This window comes from Henckelia pumila, chromosome 2, assembly GCF_033568475.1.
Source record: "Henckelia pumila isolate YLH828 chromosome 2, ASM3356847v2, whole genome shotgun sequence".
NCBI lineage: Eukaryota > Viridiplantae > Streptophyta > Magnoliopsida > Lamiales > Gesneriaceae > Henckelia > Henckelia pumila.
This window is the reverse complement of record NC_133121.1, coordinates 141547747-141571458: the sequence shown is the minus strand read 5'-3', so window position 1 is coordinate 141571458 and position 23712 is coordinate 141547747. Positions and strand designations below refer to the sequence as shown.

Below are 23712 nucleotides of genomic sequence, written 5' to 3'. Positions count from 1 at the left end.
ATACTTGTTTAATCAAAATTGGGACCACTAGGGAGTGCAAACTAAAAAATTTGAATGTAGGGAGTTAGAAGAAATTTATGTTTAGGTTTAAGTATTTTAAAATAATTACCCCATAAATCTATCATATAATACATTTCGATTGTTTGGATGCATATAAAAATTGTATTATATATATGTTATGTCAGCCATTAATCTAATTTTCAAGTAAACTTTAAATTTCGTCATTATTTTTAACTATACTAAGAGTCTGAGAGAATTAAATAATATCAAATAATGCATTTTAATTTTTTGGATGCAAACAAAAATTGTTTTATATATGTGTGTGTATATAACACACAGACACACGTCACGCACCTACAGTACACCTTCGTGCAGGCGTTAGCTAAGCTGCTTCCACTTTTATTTTAATTTTTTTTATTTTAATATACGAAACTTGGAAATTTAAATAAAAACATTAAACGAGAGCACCTCAATTTAATCCGGAAAAAAATATTTTTTTCCTTCTAAAAAAAGCTTTAAAATTACGTCCCTCAGTTTTTTTCCCATACCGCCACCATAAGATCCCTTCCGGTAGACAAAACCCCTTGAGTCGCCGCACCACGATGACTTTTCAGTCCAAATCTTCAGGATAATCATACTTCATGATTTGGCTCATCAACAAAGTTATCAAAATTTCACCTGCCATGAACTATGCGAACTAGTCTTGATTTCGTCGAATTCTACCCTTAACGTCAATTCAACCCAAATCTCCTTACTCGTAATCAGTTGACTCTAAGTCATCTATAAATTAAAAAGAAAAAAAAAATCAATAATCATTTATTTTTTAAAATTGAAAAATTCATAATCACTAATTTTTAGATATGGCAAAAAACTATTTAAATCATAATGACTAATCGACTAATTTTGGGGTCAAATTAGATATAAGGTTGCACCCATTTCAATCCTGGCAAGCGCCGGCCACTTTCCAACCAAAATAAATTAACATTTCATTTATTTTGCATCTCAATTTAAAACAATGAATTAACATCATATATGGAGTTTGGGTCTGCATCAACGAATCCCTTCATGAATTTTTCCCAATCAAGATTTTGACAATTTCACCGACCGAGGACCTCCTTTAAATTTTCTTTCAGATTCCCAAGTTTGTAAATTTTTTAGTATCAATTTAGGAAAATTTTGAACCGTAGAAACCTTATTATAATTCATCTATATCTCAAATTTAAGTTGAGATATTATGTAAAAGGCGTTTACTTGTACCTAATTAATTCAAGCAAAAAGCTAATGAACACAAACAAGAAAAACGTTTGGAATACGTAGTTAGGTATTTGGACCTAACTTAACTTAACACCGACCCACAGTAAGGTTTTCGGAGATACCAAAAATACCCCAAACTAAATCCACGCCAAAACAGACCTCCAAGGTCTTCTTCGTCATTTAACCAAAACCCCCCCAAACCAATATACTTGCTCAATTCACGCCCAACTCCTCACCAATTTCATGGGCAAAGAGCGGAAATTCTGCTGGGGCTCCGCCCTGGTGGGGGCGGCGGCGGCGGCCGCCACGGCGCTGGTGATGACGGCGAAGCCTCGCGACCCCACTTTCCACCTGGTATCCATCAATCTCACCTCATTCAAGCTCAATTTCCCGGCCCTCGACGCCGAGACGATCCTCACCGTTCACGTGACGAACCCCAATGTGGTCTCCATAAATTACCCGGACACCACTATGTCCATATTCTACGCCGGATCCCTCCTGGGCTCGGCTCCCGTCCAGGCAGGCTCACAGCCTCCTCGTTCCTGCCAGCTGCTCCGGCTGCCGGCTCGGCTGAGCGGGCTCCAGCTGGCTCAACACGGGAAAAAGTTCATGTCCGATGTGGGGCAGCGGGAGATGGTTCTGGAGTCGACGGTGGACATCAAAGGGGCGGCGAAGGTGATGTGGTGGGACCACAAGTTCAAGGTGCACGTGGACAGTCACGTGATCGTTGATCCTGTGTTTCTTGATGTAATTGATCAGGAAAATAAATCGCGATTAGAGGTCTTTGCCAAGTCATGATGGATCGTGCGGCAAACCACCCAGAATTTGATCCGATGGAACTAGCTAGCTAGCTACCAAATATGGTGACATAAAATTGTGAGATTTTGATTTATATTTTTTAAAAGGATAAAACTTTGTAATATTTAATCTTCTTGTATGCTATTGTTGTACTATTTTGATTGATTACGAGATATAATTCGCCTGTTCGATGAAACAATGTGGCAACACGAGAAGGCAAAATTTGTTAAAATTTGTGACAAATAGACACAATCAGAAATTCCAAAAAAAGACACAAAAAATTAACATCAAAACGTAGAAATCCTCAAATATTTGCGGAAAAAAACGATATTTTGGTCGATTTTCAAGATTATAACATATTTCGAAAAATAAACTTTCATCTTTATTGGGTTTTATATCCGTCTTCACCTACGACAATTTTTTCTTCTTCGTCGCGTCTACGACTTTCATACCAAAAAATGTTAAAGAATCACACTTGCAGCCACCAGATTTTAATAGAATATATATTTTACATATAAATGTTTCAATCCAGTACTAAACCATAAAATTTGGCAATTAAATCGTTAAAATTGAGAACGTTAACGAATTTCAGATAATGATTCTACAATTATAATGGATGAACCACAGACCCACTCACATCAGTAAAACCTAAATATTGGACATCCAATCTATAAAATACACACGAGATATTGAGCTCAAACATAAACACTTTCGTACATTCTAAAAACTCAAATAGTTATTCAATTGGAAAATATTAAACAAAACCGATCATAAAAAGAATTTCAGCTCAAAAAAACTTAATTTTGCAGCAAAAAAATAATATCTTGAGCTATTTGTTTCAATGGCGCTTCAAAACGATTTTCAAAATTCCGCGCTTCTTCTCTATAAATTTCTTTCGTCCGAGGCTATTGAACTCAGAAAAAATTTACATCACGGTCAACGAAAAATTGTGTTTAGGGTTCAAGACAAAGGAAAAGACAGATAGGGGAGACGTTGGAATTGGAAGAATAGAATACTTATTATTAAAAAAAACTATTTTATTGTTCAAAGGAGTATAAATGAGTTTACAAATTATTTGAGTGCAATCTGTTAATTTGACCTCAATTAGGGAGTCCAAACACATAACAGACATTTGTCAGGGATTTAAAAATCACAAGTTATGACACAGAGATTAACAACAAACTTTTGTTTACTGTTGGAGATTTATCATAAATTTCCCCATATAAATTAGATGATCAGAGGATATTTTGAAAATTATAAAAACATTTCAGTGTCATATCAAATATTATCATATTGATTGGGCAAAAAAATTTTATTATATTGAAATTATAATAATATTATTTGATGAACTTTAATTAAAAAAAATTTCAAACGATAAATAATTAAGAAGAAACTAAAGGAGTGTTTGCAATCACTAAAAAAAGTGATTGTTAGATTTTGACTTAAAAAAATCATTTTTTATGTTTCTTAAACCCAAATTATGTGTTAGGTTATGTTTAGCTTAGGGTCAGTTTGGATACAAAAGTCACTGACTTAAAAAAAACGCTTAAATAAGTCCAATTTTTTAAAGTGTTTTAAAAAAAGAAGAAACGATTTTAGCGTTTGGATAAATGTGGAAAAAGTTATGTTTTAAATACAAACAGAAGCAGGAGCCAAAAAACCAAAACTTATAATTTTTTTAAAAAGACGCTTATTTGAACTTAAATACGTGCTTTTTTAAAAACGCCCGTTGTAACCAAATGCCTAAATTTTTAAGAAAAACATTTTTTTAAAAAAATAAGTAATTTTCTTTGGTTGGCTTCCGTAACCAAAGGCACTCTTAATTGAAATTCCTAAACTAGTCATATGATGATTATGATTCTCCAAAAAAAATTCAAAAGTGATTCTAATAAAAAAAGTCAATGTTAAAATCACTATAATAACTTATTTATCAAACACTGCCCAACTTTGATTTTTAGATTTTCACTATAATAAAAAAAGTGATTTTTTTTAACTTTTTTATAATCTATAAATTTAATCACTTCTACAAAAGCATAATCTTTTGGAAATAATCCCGAAGTAATTTAGTTATTCTATTATCTATATATATAATATATATAGTTTTTGATATAATGGACAACCACCATGGGCACGGGGCACCTACATGGGCAACGGTTGACGTGACAATCAGTGATTGGATGTACAAGGTGTCACGTCAATCGCTCATGTAGGTGCCCATGGGTTTAGTTAATATATATATATATATATATATATATATAAATATATATTCCATGTAATCGGTTTTCACAAAAATTAATTTGGTTTTAAAAAAATTTGGTGGGTCGATTCATTCTTCGTTGGTCGGAAGGAGGGGGCCAGTTAAAAAAGTAGGATTAGTTTTTAGAATATTTTTTAAAAAGGGAATTTGACTTTTTTTTTTTTTTAGAAAAAAGGAGTTGATTCATTTAACTTATAATTAAAATCTAATATTAATTAGTTAAACTAATTAACAATCCCTATCAGTTTATTTGATTCTTTCCGCAAGTGGCCCTATTTTTCCCGCAAGAAATACAGGTCCTCTTCTTCGTTCTTCTCTTCACCTGGCTGCTCCTACATTATATCCATTTCGATCATTGAGCTGTGAAGTAGATATAATCTATTCCAAATATCGTTTATTTCTCATTCATCTGTCTTTGAAGAAAAACAAAAACTTATCTCACTACAAACCCAAGTAAGTTTTCTCCTTTTTTTTTTTGTTGAAAGTAAGCATTAGTCCGATCTCCAAGTCATTTTTTTTCATTTAGCAAGTGTTGAACAAAAAATGATGTGTTGGATAAGTTGAGTTTAATTTTATTAACGATCTGTAGCGCTGGAGATATTTTTGGTCGACCAATAGAGTTCTGGGTAGACCATGGAGATTTCTGGGTCGACCATGTTAGACTATGGAGATTTATTGTTATTTTTTACTGATTAAAATAGTCTGATTCTCATAAATTTTGTGAATTTTGTAGGTTATGCCTACAGTTATTGTAGTAGCCCGGTTCCATTTTACAAGATTAAGTGACTTTAAACATGTTAGAAAATGACATATAATTTTAAAAGTGTCAAAACATGTTTATGGAGTCCTTATTTGGTGAAAATAAGTGGAAAATCAGATCCGGAACGTCCGAAAATGGTGGGGTAGATCCCAGGGGTCCAAAAATGACTTCGGAAGGACCAAAATAGTTCGGAGCTCACGGACCAGTTCGGGCCCTCCGAACCACTTCGGGCCCTCCAAACAGTTCGGGCCCTCCGAACCCGAGTTCGGACCGTCCAAACTCAGCAGAGACAGATGTCTTAAAGGCTCGGATAAGTGGCAGTTCGGACCGTCCGAACCAGTTCGGACCGTCCGAACTTCGCCTATAAATAGGCCATCCGAGAGCCTCATATTTCACACCAAATAATCTTTTCTCTCTCTGTATTTAGTGTATTTTAGGGGTTTTGGGGTGTTTCCAGCCTTCCTAGGCTTGGTCCGGAGGTTGGCCAGGTGCTCCGGGGTTGCGGCGGAGCGGTGCCCAAGTTCTGGGGCAGTCGTCATCAGCGGGCTGACGACGGACGCAGGTATAGCTCTGTCTTCTTATAGTAAATAGGGAGTATGCTATAGCATAGTTAAGGCTTTTAGAATAAGATTATAATGCATGAGTACTTTGCATTGTAGTGCGGATTATAGGCTTGGACATAGTGCTGGTCTAGTTTGCCTAGTTTATGAGGTACGGAAATATTATTCGAGATATCCAGATTGAGTATGCATGTATTATGTGTTTGCATGGATTATGTGATTGCATGTTTATATGCCTTTATATACAGCATGTCATGACTGTATGTTGCATACATGAGCATATTGAGCTTTTACCTTAGAGGTATCCTGTAGTAGGGCGCTCACCCTACGAGTTTGTGGATGGTTGGATACGTAAATCTTGTGTCAGGTCACCGTGATGGTTGGATACATGTACTAGTATCAGGTCACCATTATCCACTGGGTATATGAGTCATCTCCTGATGCGACGACGCAGCGTGCTATATACCCTGGGCCCGGTCTTTGAGCTTGTTTCTTGACCTGAGAGTCTTGGTACCCATTTCACTTGCATACATGCACACATAACACCGTATACTCATACTCTCGTACTGAGCTTATCATGCTCACGTCCCGTACTTTGTTGTATCTGGACACCCTATTCCATGGGGCAGGTCTGCGGCTGGATGAGGCGGGTGGTTCCAGGAGAGCTTAGGCGATGGAGGACCAGCAAGATTATTGTCTAGGATTTTGTTTCATTTGTATTTGGGTTAATACACTGGATTTTATTCGATATGGTTGTGAACAATATTTTATTTTTGTTTAAGTTTTCCGCTGTTTAATTTCTGATTTATTTATTTAAGTTAAATGCATGCTTAAGCTTCTGATTAGTAGGTGATCACGGTGCGGGTCACTACATTTATGGTATCAGAGCATGCATAGTAATCTTGGGATCTAGATTGTTTGAATTAGGTATAACCTTTAATCATCATGTAGATGGCGGGTCATGGTGACGAGAGTAGTCACGGCAGCGTAGGTGGACACTGGGAGGATCAGAACGATCGGTAGCATTGTCGGGGCCGTCATCACCATCGCCATGATGATCGCAGGCATTTCAGCATGCAAAGGTTTATGCAGATGGGTCCGAACCCTTTAATCGGAGGAGAGTAACTGGAGGATGCGGGAAACTGGCTACGACGTATGGAAGTTTGTTTTCGAGAGTTTCGATGTACTGAGGAGCAGCGGATGGAGACTCTTGATTTCCTGGTCGAAGGACGAGCTCGGAAGTGGTGGAATTCTACTTCTGCGCCTTTTATTGCAGCCCGAGGAGTTACTACCTGGGATGAGTTCCGCACGATTTTTCATAAGCTATATTTTCCTCCTGCTCTCCGACACACGAAGACAAGTGATTTGCTGAGTTTACGGCAGGGATCGATGTCGATCGATGAGTACCAGTTGAAGTTCTTTGAGTTACTGCCCTATTGCCCCCAGATTTCTGATAGCACGGAGGCGAAGTATAATCTGTTCCTTCAGGGCCTTAATCCCGAGATTCATGACCGATTTGCTATGGGAGATGACATGACTTACGAAGGATTAGTGAGTCGATGTCACCAGGCAGAGGACAGAATCCGCCGTAACAGATCCTTCTACTCATCTAGACCCGCGAGTTCTTTGGGTCCCCGTGCTCAGTCGTTCAAGAAGTCTGGTTCTCTTTCTTCTTCCTCAGGATCCAAAGAGGTGATGCATTTCGGCAGAAAGAATCAAGGTCCTTGTAAGCATTGTGGTGGGAATCATCCTGCCAACAGGTGCCGGAATGTTTCAGGGGCGTGCTTTCGATGTGGAGAAATTGGCCACCTGAAAAAGGATTGTCCACAGGCCGGGGGAGCTGGTTTTGGCTCAGGTTCTGGTTCTCAGGCTTCAGTGCAGCAGAGGCCATAGGGACAGTCGACAGGGGGGTCTAATTTGAAACCTCGTACTTCCAGCCAAGTGTTCGCCTTGAGGCATGATCAGGCGGTGGATGAGAATGAGAAAGTTATAGCGGGTACGTTCTTGTTATTTGATATACCTGATTTTGCACTCATTGACACTGGTGCATCTCATTCTTTCATATATGCATGCTTTGTTAAGAGATATAAGTTTCCATACATTTCACTAGACACAGTGGTTGTTGTTTCTACTCCAACGAGTCAGTCTGCGTCGGCTAAGCGTCTAGTGATGGGTTGCCCTTTAGAGTTCGAAGGGAATGTCTTGATAGTGAATCTCATGATATTAGCAATGGAGGATTTTGATTGCATTTTGGGAATTGATGTGTTAACTACATACCGAGTTTCAGTGGATTGTTACCAGAGATTGGTAAAATTTCATCCGGTTGGCGATGATAGCTGGTTATTTTATGGTGAGGGAGCGCGACCTCAGATGCCATTGGTATCAGCTTTGAAAGCTTGTCGAGCTTTGGAATCTGGCGCGGAAGGCTACCTCATCTATGCAGTTGATACATTCGCCGGAAGTGTTGGTATAGAAGTTATTCCTATTGTGAATGAATTTCCAGGTGTATTTCCAGATGAGATTCCAGGATTTCCTCCAGTGCGCGAAGTTGAGTTTGGCATAGAACTGATGCCAAGGACTTCGCCTATTTTTTGAGCACCGTATCATTTGGCTCCGTCAGAGATGCGAGAGTTGAAGCAGCAGCTTCAGGATCTATTAGACAAGGGTTACATTTGTCCTAGTGTTTCTCCTTGGGGAACACCTGTTCTGTTCGTGAAGAAAAAGGATGGGTCTATGCGTCTGTGCGTTGACTATCGCCAGTTGAATAGAGTAACAATCAAGAATAAGTATCCTTTGCCTCATATAGATGATCTGTTTGATCAGTTGCAGGGTACTTCGGTTTACTCGAAGATTGATTTGAGATCTGGATATCATCAGATGAGAGTCCGAGATCAGGATATAGCCAAGACAGCATTCAGGACCAGGTATGGGCATTATGAGTTTCTAGTAATGCCATTTGGGTTGACTAATGCACCAACTGTATTCATGGATCTAATGAATCGAGTGTTTCGAGAATTTTTAGACAAGTTTGTCGTTGTATTTATCGATGATATCTTGGTGTACTCACATGATGTGAATGAGCACGCATATCATTTGAGGCTTGTGTTGCAGACTCTGAGGGATAGACAATTGTACGCCAAGCTGAGTAAGTGTGAGTTCTGGCTGGATCAGGTGGTATTTCTTGGCCACATTATATACAGAGATGGAGTGTCTGTTGATCCAAGCAAGATTGAGGCAGTAATGAACTGATCGCGTCCGACGACAGTAGCTGAGATCCGTAGTTTTTTGGCTCTAGCAGGATATTATCGTCGATTTATCGCGAATTTCTCGCAGCTAGCTCGACCCCTGACACAACTTACTTGGAAGGGCGTGAATTTTGAGTGGTCTTCAGAATGTGAGGAGAATTTCTGTGAACTTCGTAGACGGTTGACTTCTGCGCCGGTGTTGGCTTTGCCGTCTGGATCTGGAGGGTATGTAGTGTACACGGATGCTTCCCTTTAGGGACTGGGATGTGTTCTGACTCAGAATGGGCATGTGATTGCATACGCCTCTAGACAGTTGTAAGTTCACGAGAATAACTACCCAGTGCATGATCTTGAGTTAGCAGCTATTGTTTTTGCGTTGAAGATCTGGCGTCATTATCTCTATGGCGAGAGATTTGAGATCTTCACAGACCATAAGAGTCTCAAATATTTGTTCACTCAGGCAGAGTTGAACATGAGACGGAGACGTTGGATGGATTTGCTTAAGGATTATGAATGTGAAATTAAATATCATCCAGGAGCTGCTAATCTCACTACTGATGCTTTAAGTCGCAAGGTGTGAGTGTCTGCACTTCAGACTTGTTCTGTGGAAAGTGCAGTTGAAGATTGTTGTTCTTCAGGTTATACCTTCAAGCATAAGAAAGGTATGCAGAGTATCCAGATGTTTGTGATCTTGTCTGAGCCTGCTTTGTATTCTCGGATTCAAGACGCTCAGATGGCTGATCCGAAGACCCAGCGTTTGGCTCGTTTAGCCAGGGATAATAGTTCGTCTATATTCCACTATCAGTCAGATGGTTTTCTTTGTTTATCTGGCCGTATTGTTGTTTTGGAGGATGATACTCTGAGGGAGGAGATTTTATCCCAGGCTCATCGTTCTAAGTTGAGTATTCATCTGGGGAGCAACAAGATGTATAAGGATTTGCGTACTAGGTTCTGGTGGAAAGGAATGAAGAGGAGTGTGTATCTATATGTTTCTAGATGTTTGGTGTATCGGCAGGTCAAGGCAGAGCACCGAAGACCTGGAGGGTTGCTTCACAGTTTACCTATTCCTGAGTGGAAATGGGAGTTGATCACGATGGACTTCGTGACCCATTTACCGGTGAGCTCGAGGAATTGTGATTCTATCTGGGTTGTGGTGGACCGACTCACCAAATCAGCACATTTCATTCCTTATAATCGGGACTACAGTTTTGATAGGATGGCACGGTTGTACATCCAGGAAATTGTTCGATTGCACAGAGTGCCTGTGAGCATAGTCAGCGATCGAGATCCAATGTTTACTTCCAGGTTTTGGGGGAGTCTTCAGCGCGCTATGGGTACTACTCTTAGCTTGAGTACATCATATTACCTAGAGACTGACGGGCAGTCAGAGCGCATGATCCGTACTCTTGAAGACATGTTACGAGCATGTTCTATGGATTTTGGTCCAGCATGGCAAGATCAGTTGCCATTGATTGAGTTCGCGTACAACAACAGTTATCATTGCAGTATTGGGATGACTCCGTTTAAGGCGTTGTACGGGCGACGATGTCGTACTCCACTATTCTGGAAAAAAGTGGGGGAGCGACAGGTTGAGGGACCAGAGTTAGTCCAGCAGGCTATTGATATTGTTGGACAGATCAAGAAGAGAATTAAGGTTCCGCAGGATCGATAGGCTAGCTATGCAAATGTTAAGCGCAGACCTTTTCAGTTTGAGGTGGGTGAGAAAGTATTCTTAAAAGTCTCGCCATTTCGAAGGATTTTGAGATTCGGTTTCAAGGGTAAGCTATCTCCTAGGTACATTGGTCCATTCGAGATTCTGGAAAGTGTTGGAGATCTGGCTTACAGGTTGGCGTTACCGCCGTATTTGTAAAAAATCCACGACGTGTTCCATGTGTCACTATTGCGACGGTATGTGGCAGATGAGTCTCATATCTTACAGCCGTATGAAGTACATTTGGACTCAGATTTGACCTACGTGGAGAGACCTTTGCGTATCATAGGTCATAAGGATAAAGTGTTATGCAACAAAACCATTCCTCTTGTTCTAGTTCAGTGGCAGCGCCGAGGCACTGAGGAGGCCACTTGGGAACTTGAGAGTTGTTTGCGTACAGATTATCCAGAGCTATTTTCAATTGTGGTATTTTCAGATTGTAACTTGTAAAATGAATCAGTTTGAATAAAAGATGTTTATTCAGTGTTTTGCTGCATTCAGTACTTAAGATTTGTTCTAAAACAAAATATCTTAAGTAGGGGGAGAATGTAGTAGCCCGGTTCCATTTTACAAGATTAAGTGACTTTAAACATGTTAGAAAATGACATATAATTTTAAAAGTGTCAAAACATGTTTAAAAAGTCCTTATTTGGTGAAAATAAGTGGAAAATCAGATCCGGAACATCCGAAAATGGTGGGGTAGGTCCCGGGGGTCCAAAAATGACTTTGGAAGGACCAAAACAGTTCGGAGCTCACGGACTATTTCGGGCCCTCCGAACCACTTCAGGCCCTCCAAACAGTTCGGGCCCTCCAAACCCGAGTTTGGACCGTCCGAACTCAGCAGAGATAGATGTCTTAAAGGCTCGGACAAGTGGCAGTTCGGACCGTCCGAACTTCGCCTATAAATAGGCCATCCGAGAGCCTCATTTTTCACACCAAATCATCTTTTCTCTCTTTGTCTTTAGTGTATTCTAGGGGTTTTGGGGTGTTTCCAGCCTTCCTAGGCTTGTTTCGGAGTTTGTCTAGGTGCTCCGGGGTTGCGGCGGAGCGGTGCCCAAGTTCTGGGGCAGTCGTCATCAGCGGGCTGACGACGGACGCAGGTATAGCTCTGGCTCCTTATAGTAAATAGGGAGTATGCTATAGCGTAGTTAAGGCTTTTAGAATAAGATTATAATGCATGAGTACTTTGCATTGTAGTGCGGATTATAGGCTTGGACATAGTACTGGTCTAGCTTGCCTAGTTTATGAGGTACGGAAGTATTATTCGAGATATCCAGATTGAGTATGCATGTATTATGTGATTGCATGTTTATATGCCTTTATATACAGCATGTCATGATTGTATGTTGCATACATGAGCATATTGAGCTTCTATCTTAGAGGTATCCTGTAGTAGGGCGCTCACCCTACGAGTTTGTGGATGGTTGGATACGTAAGTCTTGTGTCAGGTCACCGTGATGGTTGGACACATGTACTAGTATCAGGTCACCATTATCCACTGGGTATATGAGCCACCTCCTGATGCGACGGCGTAGCGTGCTATATACCCTGGGCCCGGTCTTTGAGCTTATTTCTTGACCTGAGAGTCTTGGTACCCAGTTCACTTGCATACATGCACACATAACACCGTATACTCATACTCTCGTACTGAGCTTATCATGCTCACGTCCCGTACTTTGTTGTATCTGGACACCCTATTCCATGGGGAAGGTCTGCGGCTGGATGAGGCGGGTGGTTCCAAGAGAGCTTAGGCGATGAAGGACCAGCAAGATTATTGTCTAGGATTTTGTTTCAGTTTTATTTGGGTTAATACACTGGATTTTATTCGATATAGTTGTAAACAATATTTTATTGTTGTTTAAGTTTTCCGCTGTTTAATTTCTGATTTATTTATTTAAGTTAAATGCATGCTTAAGCTTCTGATTAGTAGGTGATCATGGTGCGGGTCACTACAGTTATCGTTGTTAATTTCAATGGTAGATGTGAAACGAGTGAAAACAACGTATATAAATGGAATATAGGGTCTAATGCAAAGTTTGTTGCTATTCCATTAGATGATGATATTTTTCTTCTTGAGAATTTAAAAGGTGAACTATATAGAATTGCTTCGATTGGTGAATTTAGCAAAAGGTATAAGCGAGTAGATTTAGTGATTTTTTTAAAAACATGTATCATTATATATCATACTCGTGTATTGTATTTATTTTCAAAAACATGTAACATTATATAACGTAATCGTGAATTAGTGTATTTGAATGTTTAAACATGTATTATTATATAATATACTCGTGAAATAAGTTGATTTGTATGTTAAAATATGTATCAATATATAACATAATATCGATAGTCTTGGTCTACCAAGACAAATCTCCATGGTCTACCAAAAAATCTCCATGGTCGACCATGGTCTATCATAGAGAAATCTCCATGTCAATCAAGAGCTCTCATGGTAGACCATGGTCGACCATGGAGAGCTATTGGTAGACCATGGGAGCTCTTGGTAGACCATGGAGAATTTTCTTACGATAAAACATGTATATTCATATAATTATATAACATGATCGTGAAATTAGTGGATTCATATCTTAAAATATGTATAATCATATAACATAATCGTAAAATCAGTTGATCCATGTGTCAACACATGTATAATCATATACATAATCGTGAAATTAATGGATTTATGTCAAAAATTATGTATAATCATATAACATAATCGTGAAATCGGTTGATTCATATGTCAAAACATGTATAATCATATAACATAATCGTGAAATTAATGGATTCATATCTTAAAATATATATAATCATATAACATAATCGTGAAATCAGTTGATTCCTATGTCAAAACATGTATAATCATATAACATAATCGTGAAATCAGTTGATTCCTATGTCAAAACATGTATAATCTTATAACATAATCGTGAAATTAGTTGATTCTCATGTCAAAATATGTATAATCATATAGAACATATTTGTGAAATTAGCGGATTCATATGTTAAATCATGTATGATTCTAGAACATACTTGTAAAATTAATGGATCCATATGTTATAACATGTGCGATTATAGAACATACTTGTAAAATTAGTGGATTCATATGTTAAAACATGTATGATTATAGAACATACTTGTGAAACTATCAGATGTAGAAACTGATGGAATAATATTTCTGTGATATATTCCCAAGAATGAATACAAGAATATTTATATACAACTAAAAGACCTAAGAGATAAAAGGAAAAATATAATTACAAAATATACAAAAGATAATATAGAATATATTCCAAGATATAGAATATATTCCAATAGGCCCCCTCAAGATGGTGAGCTCATAGAGACACCAATCTTGGAACAAAGTAAACGTAGGCGTGTATTGGGAAGCGGCTTTGTGAGAGCATCAGCCAGCTGGTCAGAAGAAGAGATATGAGAACATCGAATTTGATTACTCTAAACCAGCTCCCAAACAAAGTGGTAATCCAAGGTAATATGTTTCATTCGGAAGTGGAAAACGGGATTAGCACAGAGATACGTAGCCCCAATGTTGTCACAGTATATAGACACTGGATAGAACCCAACATCAACCCCAAGTTCTTGAAGAAGCGAGCGAACCCATTGGATTTCGGCAGCGGTAGATGCAATGGCACGATATTCAGCCTCAGTAGAAGAGCGAGCAACAGTTCCTTGCTTTTTGGAGCTCCAGGAGATAGGAGTAGAGCCCAAGAACACAATATATGCACCAGTGGAAGTGCGATCATCAAGATCACCAGCCCAATCCGCATCACAGTAAGGCATGCAAAAGCAAAGAGGAACTTTTCCGAAGAAGTAGACCATAGGAGCGTGTACCATTTAAGTAGCGTAGGAGTCGTTTAACTGCACCCCAGTGAATGGAAGAAGGCGAGTGCATGAACTGTAATAACTTGTTGACAGCAAAGGCAATGTCAGGACGAGTAAAAGATAGATACTGCAAACTACCCATCGTTTGACGATATAGTGTAGCATCGGCAGGTGGAGAACCGTCCAGCAGGTGCAGAGACGTCGACATGGCAAGCGGAGTAGAAACTGGTTTGGAGTCGACCATGTTCGTGCGAGTGAGAACATCAAGTAGATATTTTTTTTGCGATAGACAAAGGCCCCCTTCATAGGGAGAAACCTCCACACCTAAAAAATAAGATAAGGAACCCAGATCCTTGAGAGAGAAATGACTGCCGAGGCGATCAATGAAGGTCTGGAGAGCACCAGAATTATTTCCTGTGAAAATGAGATCATCAACATAGACAAGAAGGTACATAGTAATGCTGCCAGAGCGAAAAACAAATAGAGAAGTGTCAGCAAGAGAGAAAGTGAAACCAACACTGAGTACAAACTGACGAAGCGCCGTGTACCAAGCGCGCGGTGCCTGTTTGAGACCATAGATTGCCTTGTTCAATTTACAATCATAGGAGAGGAGCGAAGTATCAATAAAACCAGGCGGTTGCGCCATATAAACACAATCGGTCAGATCACCCTGCAGGAATGCATTATTAACATCCATTTGATAAAGAGATCACCCATTAGAGATAGCCAGAGATAGGAGAATACGAACAGTAGTGGGTTTTGCCACAGGACTAAAAGTGTCCGAGTAATCAAGACCAGGACGCTGATGAAAACCCTTCGCAACAAGACGAGCCTTGTAGTGATCAACAGAGCCATCCGAGTTTTGTTTAATCCGAAACACCCATTTGCAACCGACCACATTTTGAGAGACATTATAGGGAACAAGATCCCATGTGTGATTGCGAATAAGAGCATCAAACTCGTCAGACATGGCGGCACGCCAGCGCGGGTCCTTGAGTGCAGAAGTATAAATGGTGGGTTCAGATGCAGTAGAGTCAGGAATGACCGCAAGGGCAAAACGTGGGTTTGGTTTGAAGATTTTGTTTTTGGACCGGGTAACCATAGGATGCGTGAGGGATTTATGTGTAGGGGACTCGGCCGTGGGGTTTGGCAGGGGTGGTGGTTCGTACGGGATAGGAGGAGGGGTCGGGATTGGGTTAGCAGAGGTTCAAATTAAGGGCGCAGGGCATGGCTCAAAGGGATAAGATAGTGAAGGATCAGCAACCAGTGAATCCTCCATCGGCACATCAGACGGCACACTCAAAGATGAGCCAGCACCAGAACCACCACTGGCAAAGAGAAATTCAGATTCGACAAAAACCAACATGACGCGAGACATAGATTTTGCCAGAAGAGAGCTCGTAAGACAGATAAGCACTCTGAGTGAGATAGTAACCAAGGAAGATACAAGGGGATGAGCGCGAGGTAAGTTTATCGGAAGAATATGGACGAAGCCACGGGTAGCAAAGACAACCAAAGATACGAAGTTTAGAGAGATTGGGAGGGACACCAAGCAAGCGCTCGAAAGAGGACTTGTGAGACAGCTTGCGTTTGGGCATTCGATTGATGAGGTAAACCGCGGTGGCCAAGGCAAAGGGCCAAAACTTAATGGGGACAGACGCATGATGGAGAAGTGCTAGACCAGTCTCAACAACATGACGATGACAGCGTTCAGAGAAACCATTGTGTTCGGGAGTATGAGGAGGAGTAGTGAGATGAGAAATTCCATGCTGACTAAGAAATTCTTTGAGAGCGAGGAATTCACCACCATTATCAGTGTAAAGAGTGAGGATGAGACGACCAAAACGTTTTTCAACTACGAACTTGAAACACCGAAACACAGAGAGAACATCCGACTTACGTTTTAAAGGGTAAAGCCAGATATATTTGCTGTAGTGATCAACAAAAATAACATAATATTTATAGCCATCACAGGAGGTAACAGGAGATGTCCAGACATCAAAAAATAAAAGTTCAAGAGGAAATTGGGATGATAAAGAAGAATCATGAAAATGTAATTTATGATTTTTATTACACTTGCAAGAGTTACAATTAAACTGACGCAACGGAGAATTAAAGGACGACAACGATTTTGACACCACTAATTGACGCAAGACTCGATCAGACGGATGACCTAAATGATGATGCCAGACAGGCAGAGACACGACAGAGGAAGTAAAAGCAAGTGGTGATGATGATGGACGCTCAGACCAGGAGTAGACACCGTCCTTAAGTGGACCTTGATGAAGAATTGCCCCGGTGCGAAGGTCCTTCACCTAAAAAGCAGAGGAAGAGAAAACAACCAAGACGTCATTAGATTTACAAAGTTGGGAAACTGATAAAAGATTCTTCGTAATGGACGGCACACACAAGACATGAGTAAAGCGAAGAGAAGCAGGGTTAAAGGGCGGTGAGAGACAACCTGTGTAGGTGATGGGAAGACCCGTGCCATCACCAACAATGACACCATCAGAACCTGCGTAAGGGTCATGAAAGGAAAATTTTGTAAGATCAGAGGCCACATGATGAGTTGCGCCAGAGTCAAAGATCCAGTCAGACGGAGAAGGTGAGGCAAGTGAGTAAGCATATGGTGGAGGAGATGGACCAGATGCAGAATACGACTGCCCAGAGGATGCGGCAGGTGCTGGAAGATAAGTAAAATTCGGGCAGCGTTTAACGAAATGACCCTGACGACCGCAAAGCTGGCAGCGCCCAAGATAGGGGCGGGGAGCACGCTGGCCATTCGCCGATGGGTAGGATGGTGGCGGCGGCCGTGAAGCCCAGCCTCCCGGTTGGCGGACTTGTTGGGGAGACGAGACGGATGGAGGCAGGACGGGCGACGAACGGTAGTGGCTGACACCCAATCGGGAAGATGTGTTGGTGGTGGCCCGAAGGGTGAGCTGAGTGTCCTGACGAGCAGTAAGATGCGATTCATGATTGAGGAGTTTATCATGCAGTTCCTCAAACAAGATTGCAGAATCACGAGCCTGAATAGCATGAGAAAGTTCTTTATAATCATCTTCCAGACCATGAAGAACTTTGATCGTAAGATCCTCGATGTCAACTGGTGAGTTCATGAGAGCCAGTTCATCGGCTTTGGATTTGATGAACTGCATGAATTCGGTTATGGACTGAGAACCCTTCACAGGATTGCGAAGTTGCGTCTTTAACTGAGTTATGCGGCCACGGGAGGGCTTGCCATAACTCATAAGTGAGTGTGATGGTGTTCCAAGCGTCTTTTGATGTGGTGGCAGTTGCAATAAACAGAATCAATGAGGGAGTCATTGATCCAATGATAATATTCAAAATCAGTTGATCCTGGCGGATCCAGGCGGTGTACTCAGAATTCAGTGTGGTAGAGGTGGCGGTGGTGACGAGCTTGGGTGGACAGGGATGAGAACCATCAACAAATCCAAGCAGATCATGACCAGTAAGAATGATCGTGAACTGCAGTCGCCATGAGAGAAAGTTGGAAGAGGTGAGCTTCAAGGGCGCATGAGCAGCATCATTGAAGGAGACCGGAGTAACAGGAGCAGCTGCGGGAGTGGTGGTGTTTGCCATGGGAGACGGCGGCGGTTGGCGCGGCAGAGAAAGAGGGCGGCGGCGGCTGCGTGGAGTAGGGTTAAGAAAATTTTATTGCCGTATGCCAGAGAATTCTGATACCATGTAGAAACTGATGGAATAATATTTCTGTGATATATTCCCAAGAATGAATACGAGAATGTTTATATGCAACTAGAATACCTAAGAGATAAAAGGAAAAATATAATTACAAAATATACAAAAGATAATATAGAATATATTCCAAGATATAGAATATATTTCAATATCGGATTCATATGTTAAAACATGTAGGATTATCGGTCAACATTGTGTAATTACATGTCAAAACTATGTAATTATGGGTCAAATTTGTGAAATTAACGGATTCATATGTTAAAACATGTACGATTATAAAACATAATTGTGAAATTATTGGATTCATACGCTAAAACATGTACGATTCGGTCAACATTGGCCAAAATTGTGTAATCACGGGTCAAAATTTTGTAATTATGGGTCAAACTTGTGAAATTAGAGGATTCACATGTTAAAATATGTAAGATTATAGAACATACACGCGAAATTAGTGGATCCACATGATAAAACATGTACGATTCTACATCATACTCGCGAAATTAGTGGATTCATCACTTCGAAAGAAACTTAAAGATCAACACAATGTCGTTGATTATCAAACATATTACAGGCTAAAAAATATCTAAACTTAATTACATGTCTATCATCTAAATTTAATACTAGGTTATCACTTGAGACTGTCTCTCTCCTCGTTCTTCAAGTAGTGATGAATCTTCTCGGCAGGCTCTTTATACCCTGACTCAATTGTCAATTTTATGTTTTAATATTAATGTTTTATAATTATCTACCATTTAATTATTTTTTTATATTTATATTTATCTATTTTAATATTAACATTAATTTATAAATTTTTATTTTGTTTTTATTATTATGAATAATTATATTTTTTATTGTATTAATTAAGTAGTTGTTTTAGTTTATTTGTAATGTACTAAGAAAATGTTTTAGTTTTTAATGGTTATATACAAAGAAATTTTAATTTATTGGCAATATACTAAGAAATTGTTTGAGTTTCTTTATAATTTTTTTTAAAATTATTTTCATAAAAAAATTAAAAAAATATTTTCGGGATTACACTTTCCCGACCCGACGGGATCTCGAATGTTCGGGATCCCGAACATTTGACTACCTATACTTCTCGAGTACGAAATCGAGAGAAAAAAATCTAAATTCTTATCGAGACGAAAATCGAATAAGGGTTATGAGACGGATCCCCACTCAATCCCACCCTGAGCGGTAGTGCTTGGATCGACCAAACAATTCATTTGCTTGGTCGACCCAAGCTATTTACAAGTTACAAGCAAAATTGCTTAGGACGACCCAAGCAAAATTTGCTTGGGCAATACAATTGTGTGGGTCGACCAAACAAATTTTTGCTTGGGTTATTATTGTCGGGTCCACCCAAGCAAAGCAAGTCGACAAGCAATAATTTGCTTGGTCGACCCAAGCGATGTATTATATTGTAATTGTTTGGTTGATTAGCTTGGGTGGAACCAAAGTTTTTGCTTGGTCGACTCATATGTGGGTCGACAATTGGTTGGTCGATCCAAAGTTTTGGTCGAACCATTTAGGGTTTTGGTCGAACAAGTTTTTTGATCGAGTCAAAACAAATTTAACTTTGAATAAATTTTTTTAAAAATTTAATAATATTTTTATGTTTAATTTTTTGATCGAGTCAAAACAAATTTAACTTTGAATAAATTTTTTTAAAAATTTAATAATATTTTTATATTTAAGCACAAGGACATATAAGTAAATTGACTTATGAAATTTTTTTAAAAAAATAATTTAGATTCCAATCCCTTTAGCCTAAATTTCCCGAGGGAGAGAGACCTGCGGTGTAGTAGAAACAGAGAAGTGGCGATGGATGGAACTTCTCGATCAAGCATTGGGACGCGGCGGTGGCTTCTGGGTTAGTTTTATAGCGATTCTTAGTTTTTCTTTCATCCGAAAATCGGAGGTGATTAGCATTTCTATCTGTTTGAGAGGTTTCCTGTTGAATTCAAGATTTCAGGGAGTGTAGCAAAGCTTGCCTTTTTTTTTTCTTTTTTTTTTGAATGAGCAAAGCTTTATTTTAGGGATTCGTGGTTCCCCATGTACAGAACAGATTGTTGTGGAATTTAGGAATCGAGGTGAAAAAATCCCAATTCATGCTACTTCTGTAAATTGTCAAATCGTTCTTTTCTTTGTTGTTTTTGGGAAAATGAACTTGATCTCTCTTCGTCCTACATTGTTCTCAAAAGCTGGCGGTTTCTCCTCGTACTGTTCTGTATCCCTTAATCACCATAAACATATACAACGGCATGACACATGTGGAGAAGATGTCCGTAAACTGAAGGAGAACCAAGAACCTTCGATTTTCTCGCCACTTCGAATCCAAAAGTTGATCGCCTCCCAGTCTGATCCACTCCTCGCCAAGGAAATCTTTGATTTAGCTTCACGGGGATATGGTTTTCGGCACACGTATGCCACCTTCCACACCCTCATCCTGAAACTTGGTCGTTCTCACCACTTCCCCCTCATGGAATCTGTACTGTCCAGCCTCAAGTCCCAACAATATCCCATCTCGCCTTCTCTCTTCACTCGCATCATTCAAATCTATGGTGATGCTAAAATGCCTGAGAAAGTTCTCAGAACATTCTATACTATTCTTGAGTTCAATATCAAGCCTTCTCCGAAACACCTAAATCGTATCCTCGAAATCCTTGTTGCTCAACTGAACTTCATTCGCCCTGCATTTGACCTCTTTAGATCTGCCAAAAAGTATGATGTCGCTCCTACAACAGAGTCCTACAATATCTTAATGCGAGCTTTCTGTTTGAATGGTGATTTAAGCATAGCTTACTCTTTGTTGAATCAAATGTTCAAGAGGGATGTTGTTCCTAATGTGGAGTCGTATAGAATTTTAATGCAAGCTTTGTGTAGGAAGAGTCAGGTGAATAAGGCTGTTGATTTACTGGAAGATATGTTGAATAAAGGGTTTGTTCCGGATACTTTGAGCTATACCACTCTATTGAATAGCTTGTGTAGAAAGACGAAGCTCAAGGAGGCTTACAAGCTTCTTTGTAGGATGAAAGTGAAAGGATGCAAGCCTGATATTGTTCATTACAACACAGTAATTTTGGGGTTTTGTCGAGCAGGTCGTGGTGCTGATGCTTGTAAGGTTCTTGATGACATGCCTTTAAATGGGTGCTTACCGAATTTGGTGTCATACCAAACAATAGTTGGGGCTTTATGCAATCAGGGCATGCATGATGAGGCAAAGAGCTATTTTAATGTGATGATTTCAAAGGGGCTTTTCCCCCATTGTTCGGTTATTCATTCACTAATTAAAGGTTTTAGTAATATTGGTAGAATTGGTGATGCTTGTGAAGTGTTATGTGAATTGTTAAGGCATGGGAGAAGTCCGCATGTTGACACATGGAATGAAATTTTACCGAGGATTTATGAGGCAGAAGAGACAGAAGATTTGGAGGAAATTCTAAATAATATAGTGAAGGTGGAGATGAATCCAAACACCAGAATAGTGGATATTGGTTTCCATTTGGAGGAATACTTGATTAAAAAAATAAAAGCTGGACCAAGGAGGAGTTGATTGTATTGCTGCTGCAGTTGAATCATGCATTCGTGCTTGCTTGCGCTACAGACTACAGTCAAGCAAGGGGTTCTCCTTAGGTTTCCTTTTCTTATTGAATTACTTCAACACACAGTTGAGCTTTTCTTTGCATTTCATTCCATGCAGCACTTGTAAGATGTTTGTATGGGCAAATGCATTATATTTGTCATACTTTTGTCTTTTTATATCTTTACTCTATTATATTTGTGTTTCTTGTAATGCAGAGATATACACGCTGTTAGAAGAAAGATCAACAGTGATTGCTTCTCATTGTCTCTGTTAAAACTGAGGTCCTAGTTTGGTTGACATCTTGGGATATTTTGTTGTTACCGTGGCTTTCCCATAAACAACAGCTTACTTATCCATTCAGTACTTGTCAGAGAGACACTGGCCAGAAAATCTAGCATTTAACAAAGTAAGGTGCCTGTGTTTTCTCCATCTTTAAGATTATGTTTTCCCATGTAATACAGGCCATCGGTAGTTACTTTATTGGCCTGGTCCTATGACTGCATGTGCATGACGGGTTTTTTTTTATGTGATATCTAACCGCAAAATGTCCCTTGATGTGTATGGTTTTGCTTGTGTATGGTTGTGGTCTCTCGCAGATTACTTCTTCCAATGTTACTATAGCCTCTTATGTCAATTGTGAATTTTGTGATCCTTCGTCAACAATTTGTCTCCATTAAGTATCAACTCTAGTAACAAGTTTCAATTTCTTCCTGCCCTGCACTGTCAGTCTGATTTTATTTATGAAATATCAAACTCCTTGTAGTCCATGTACTTATTCTGTTTGCTGCCAGTAGGATAGGAATGCTGGCTCCATGTTGAAATTTTATATTGAATTTGAATTTATTGCTTCTGTTGCAGTTTAGGGAGGGAGAAAAGGATATATCCACAGATAGAATCATCTATCTTTGACTATGAGCTGGATTAGCTAGGCCGTTATTCGGGTTTGATTTCGTCTGCTATATTTATGTTTCTACTCCAAAAATTTTTTTGAAGCTACCTAATTTATATGATGCAATCATACACAGTGTACATTTGAATTTCTGACTATTTACTAAAACATTTTATCTGATGCATGGAACTTATTTCCTTTTATTTTCAACTCCTGTTTCAATGTTATTGACCTTGGAGATCATATATATGTGGACCGGCTTTAGGTTACTAAAATTGACAATGTTTTCTATATTGCATATTCAGAGATCTAATAAATAAAAATACAAATATTCCTTTCACAATCAAGAATAGAACAAATTTTCACCCCTATCTGTATTATGCTCCTTTGGTTTGACGTGTCTGTGGAGTTTTATTTTTGAGGCCTGTAGACCGTGGATGTTAACCGAATTGCTTGAACTAGATGACTCTGTAATTAAGAACTCGTGTTCTGAATATTAGGTTCCCTCTACATGGGTACGCTCCACGGCTCCATCAACTGTGTCGTCTTCTTTCCTCGATGTCCTCGAAAAGAGGAATGTGTATATTCTCTGGCATCAAGATTGTAGAGACGAGACTGATCGAGTCAAGACCACCCAAAACACTAGTGACATAAATGATGATGCAGTTTCCAGTGGGGCAAGATATCGAAACTGAAACAATTTGGCAATGAAGAAATTTAGGAATTTGATTACCAGAGCGATTAGGTTCTCATGAAGAACACTACTTCTTTCAGTATCTGCACATTTCAAAACCCAAAAAAAACATCAGTGCTGAATTTAGATCCACAATATTTGCGTTTCAAAACAAAAATCCACCAAAAGTTATCATACCCATTGAAATTTCAGCCAGATATGATCCTACGTTGAACGTGAAAAGCATCACTCCGATGACGACTACTGCTAAATGCAACTCCGTCTTGGTGTTCTTCACCCTGTTTTTGTCGGCATATTCTGCAAAACTTAACTCCATCTTTGTCTTTTGTCAAACTTGATTTTCTACTTCACAATGTATCAGTTCTGCTTGTGAAAGGACTATTTATAGGAGAGAAATCGAA

The 23712-nt window shown here is 39.4% G+C and overlaps 2 protein-coding genes across 6 annotated transcripts; both read left to right on the top strand.

Annotated features, from left to right (window-relative positions):
• Nucleotides 1-1482: 1482 nt before the first annotated feature.
• Nucleotides 1483-2256, top strand: LOC140884949 (uncharacterized). The gene has a single exon (XM_073291858.1). It carries the CDS (start codon nt 1498-1500, stop codon nt 2050-2052), a length of 555 nt encoding a protein of 184 aa, XP_073147959.1. The 5' UTR covers nt 1483-1497; the 3' UTR covers nt 2053-2256.
• Nucleotides 2257-19911: 17655 nt separating this feature from the next.
• On the top strand, nt 19912-23468 carry LOC140880939 (uncharacterized). 5 transcript variants are annotated; one of them, XM_073285836.1, is made up of 4 exons: nt 19912-21778; nt 21944-22134; nt 22587-22669; nt 23118-23468. In XM_073285836.1, the coding sequence occupies exon 1, from the start codon at nt 20307-20309 to the stop codon at nt 21696-21698; it is 1392 nt and encodes a 463-aa protein (XP_073141937.1). In that variant the 5' UTR covers nt 19912-20306; the 3' UTR covers nt 21699-21778; nt 21944-22134; nt 22587-22669; nt 23118-23468. The 5 variants fall into 5 exon arrangements, with proteins under 5 accessions (XP_073141937.1, XP_073141938.1, XP_073141936.1 ...); XM_073285837.1 differs by having other exon boundaries at nt 19912-21812; XM_073285835.1 differs by having other exon boundaries at nt 19912-21850.
• The last annotated feature ends 244 nt before the right edge of the window (nt 23469-23712 follow it).

Bases quoted from the DNA above. Each gene is read 5' to 3' on its own strand.
- LOC140884949 (XM_073291858.1), top strand. From the start codon at position 1,498: ATGGGCAAAGAGCGGAAATTCTGCTGGGGCTCCGCCCTGGTGGGGGCG.
- LOC140880939 (XM_073285836.1), top strand. From the start codon at position 20,307: ATGAACTTGATCTCTCTTCGTCCTACATTGTTCTCAAAAGCTGGCGGT.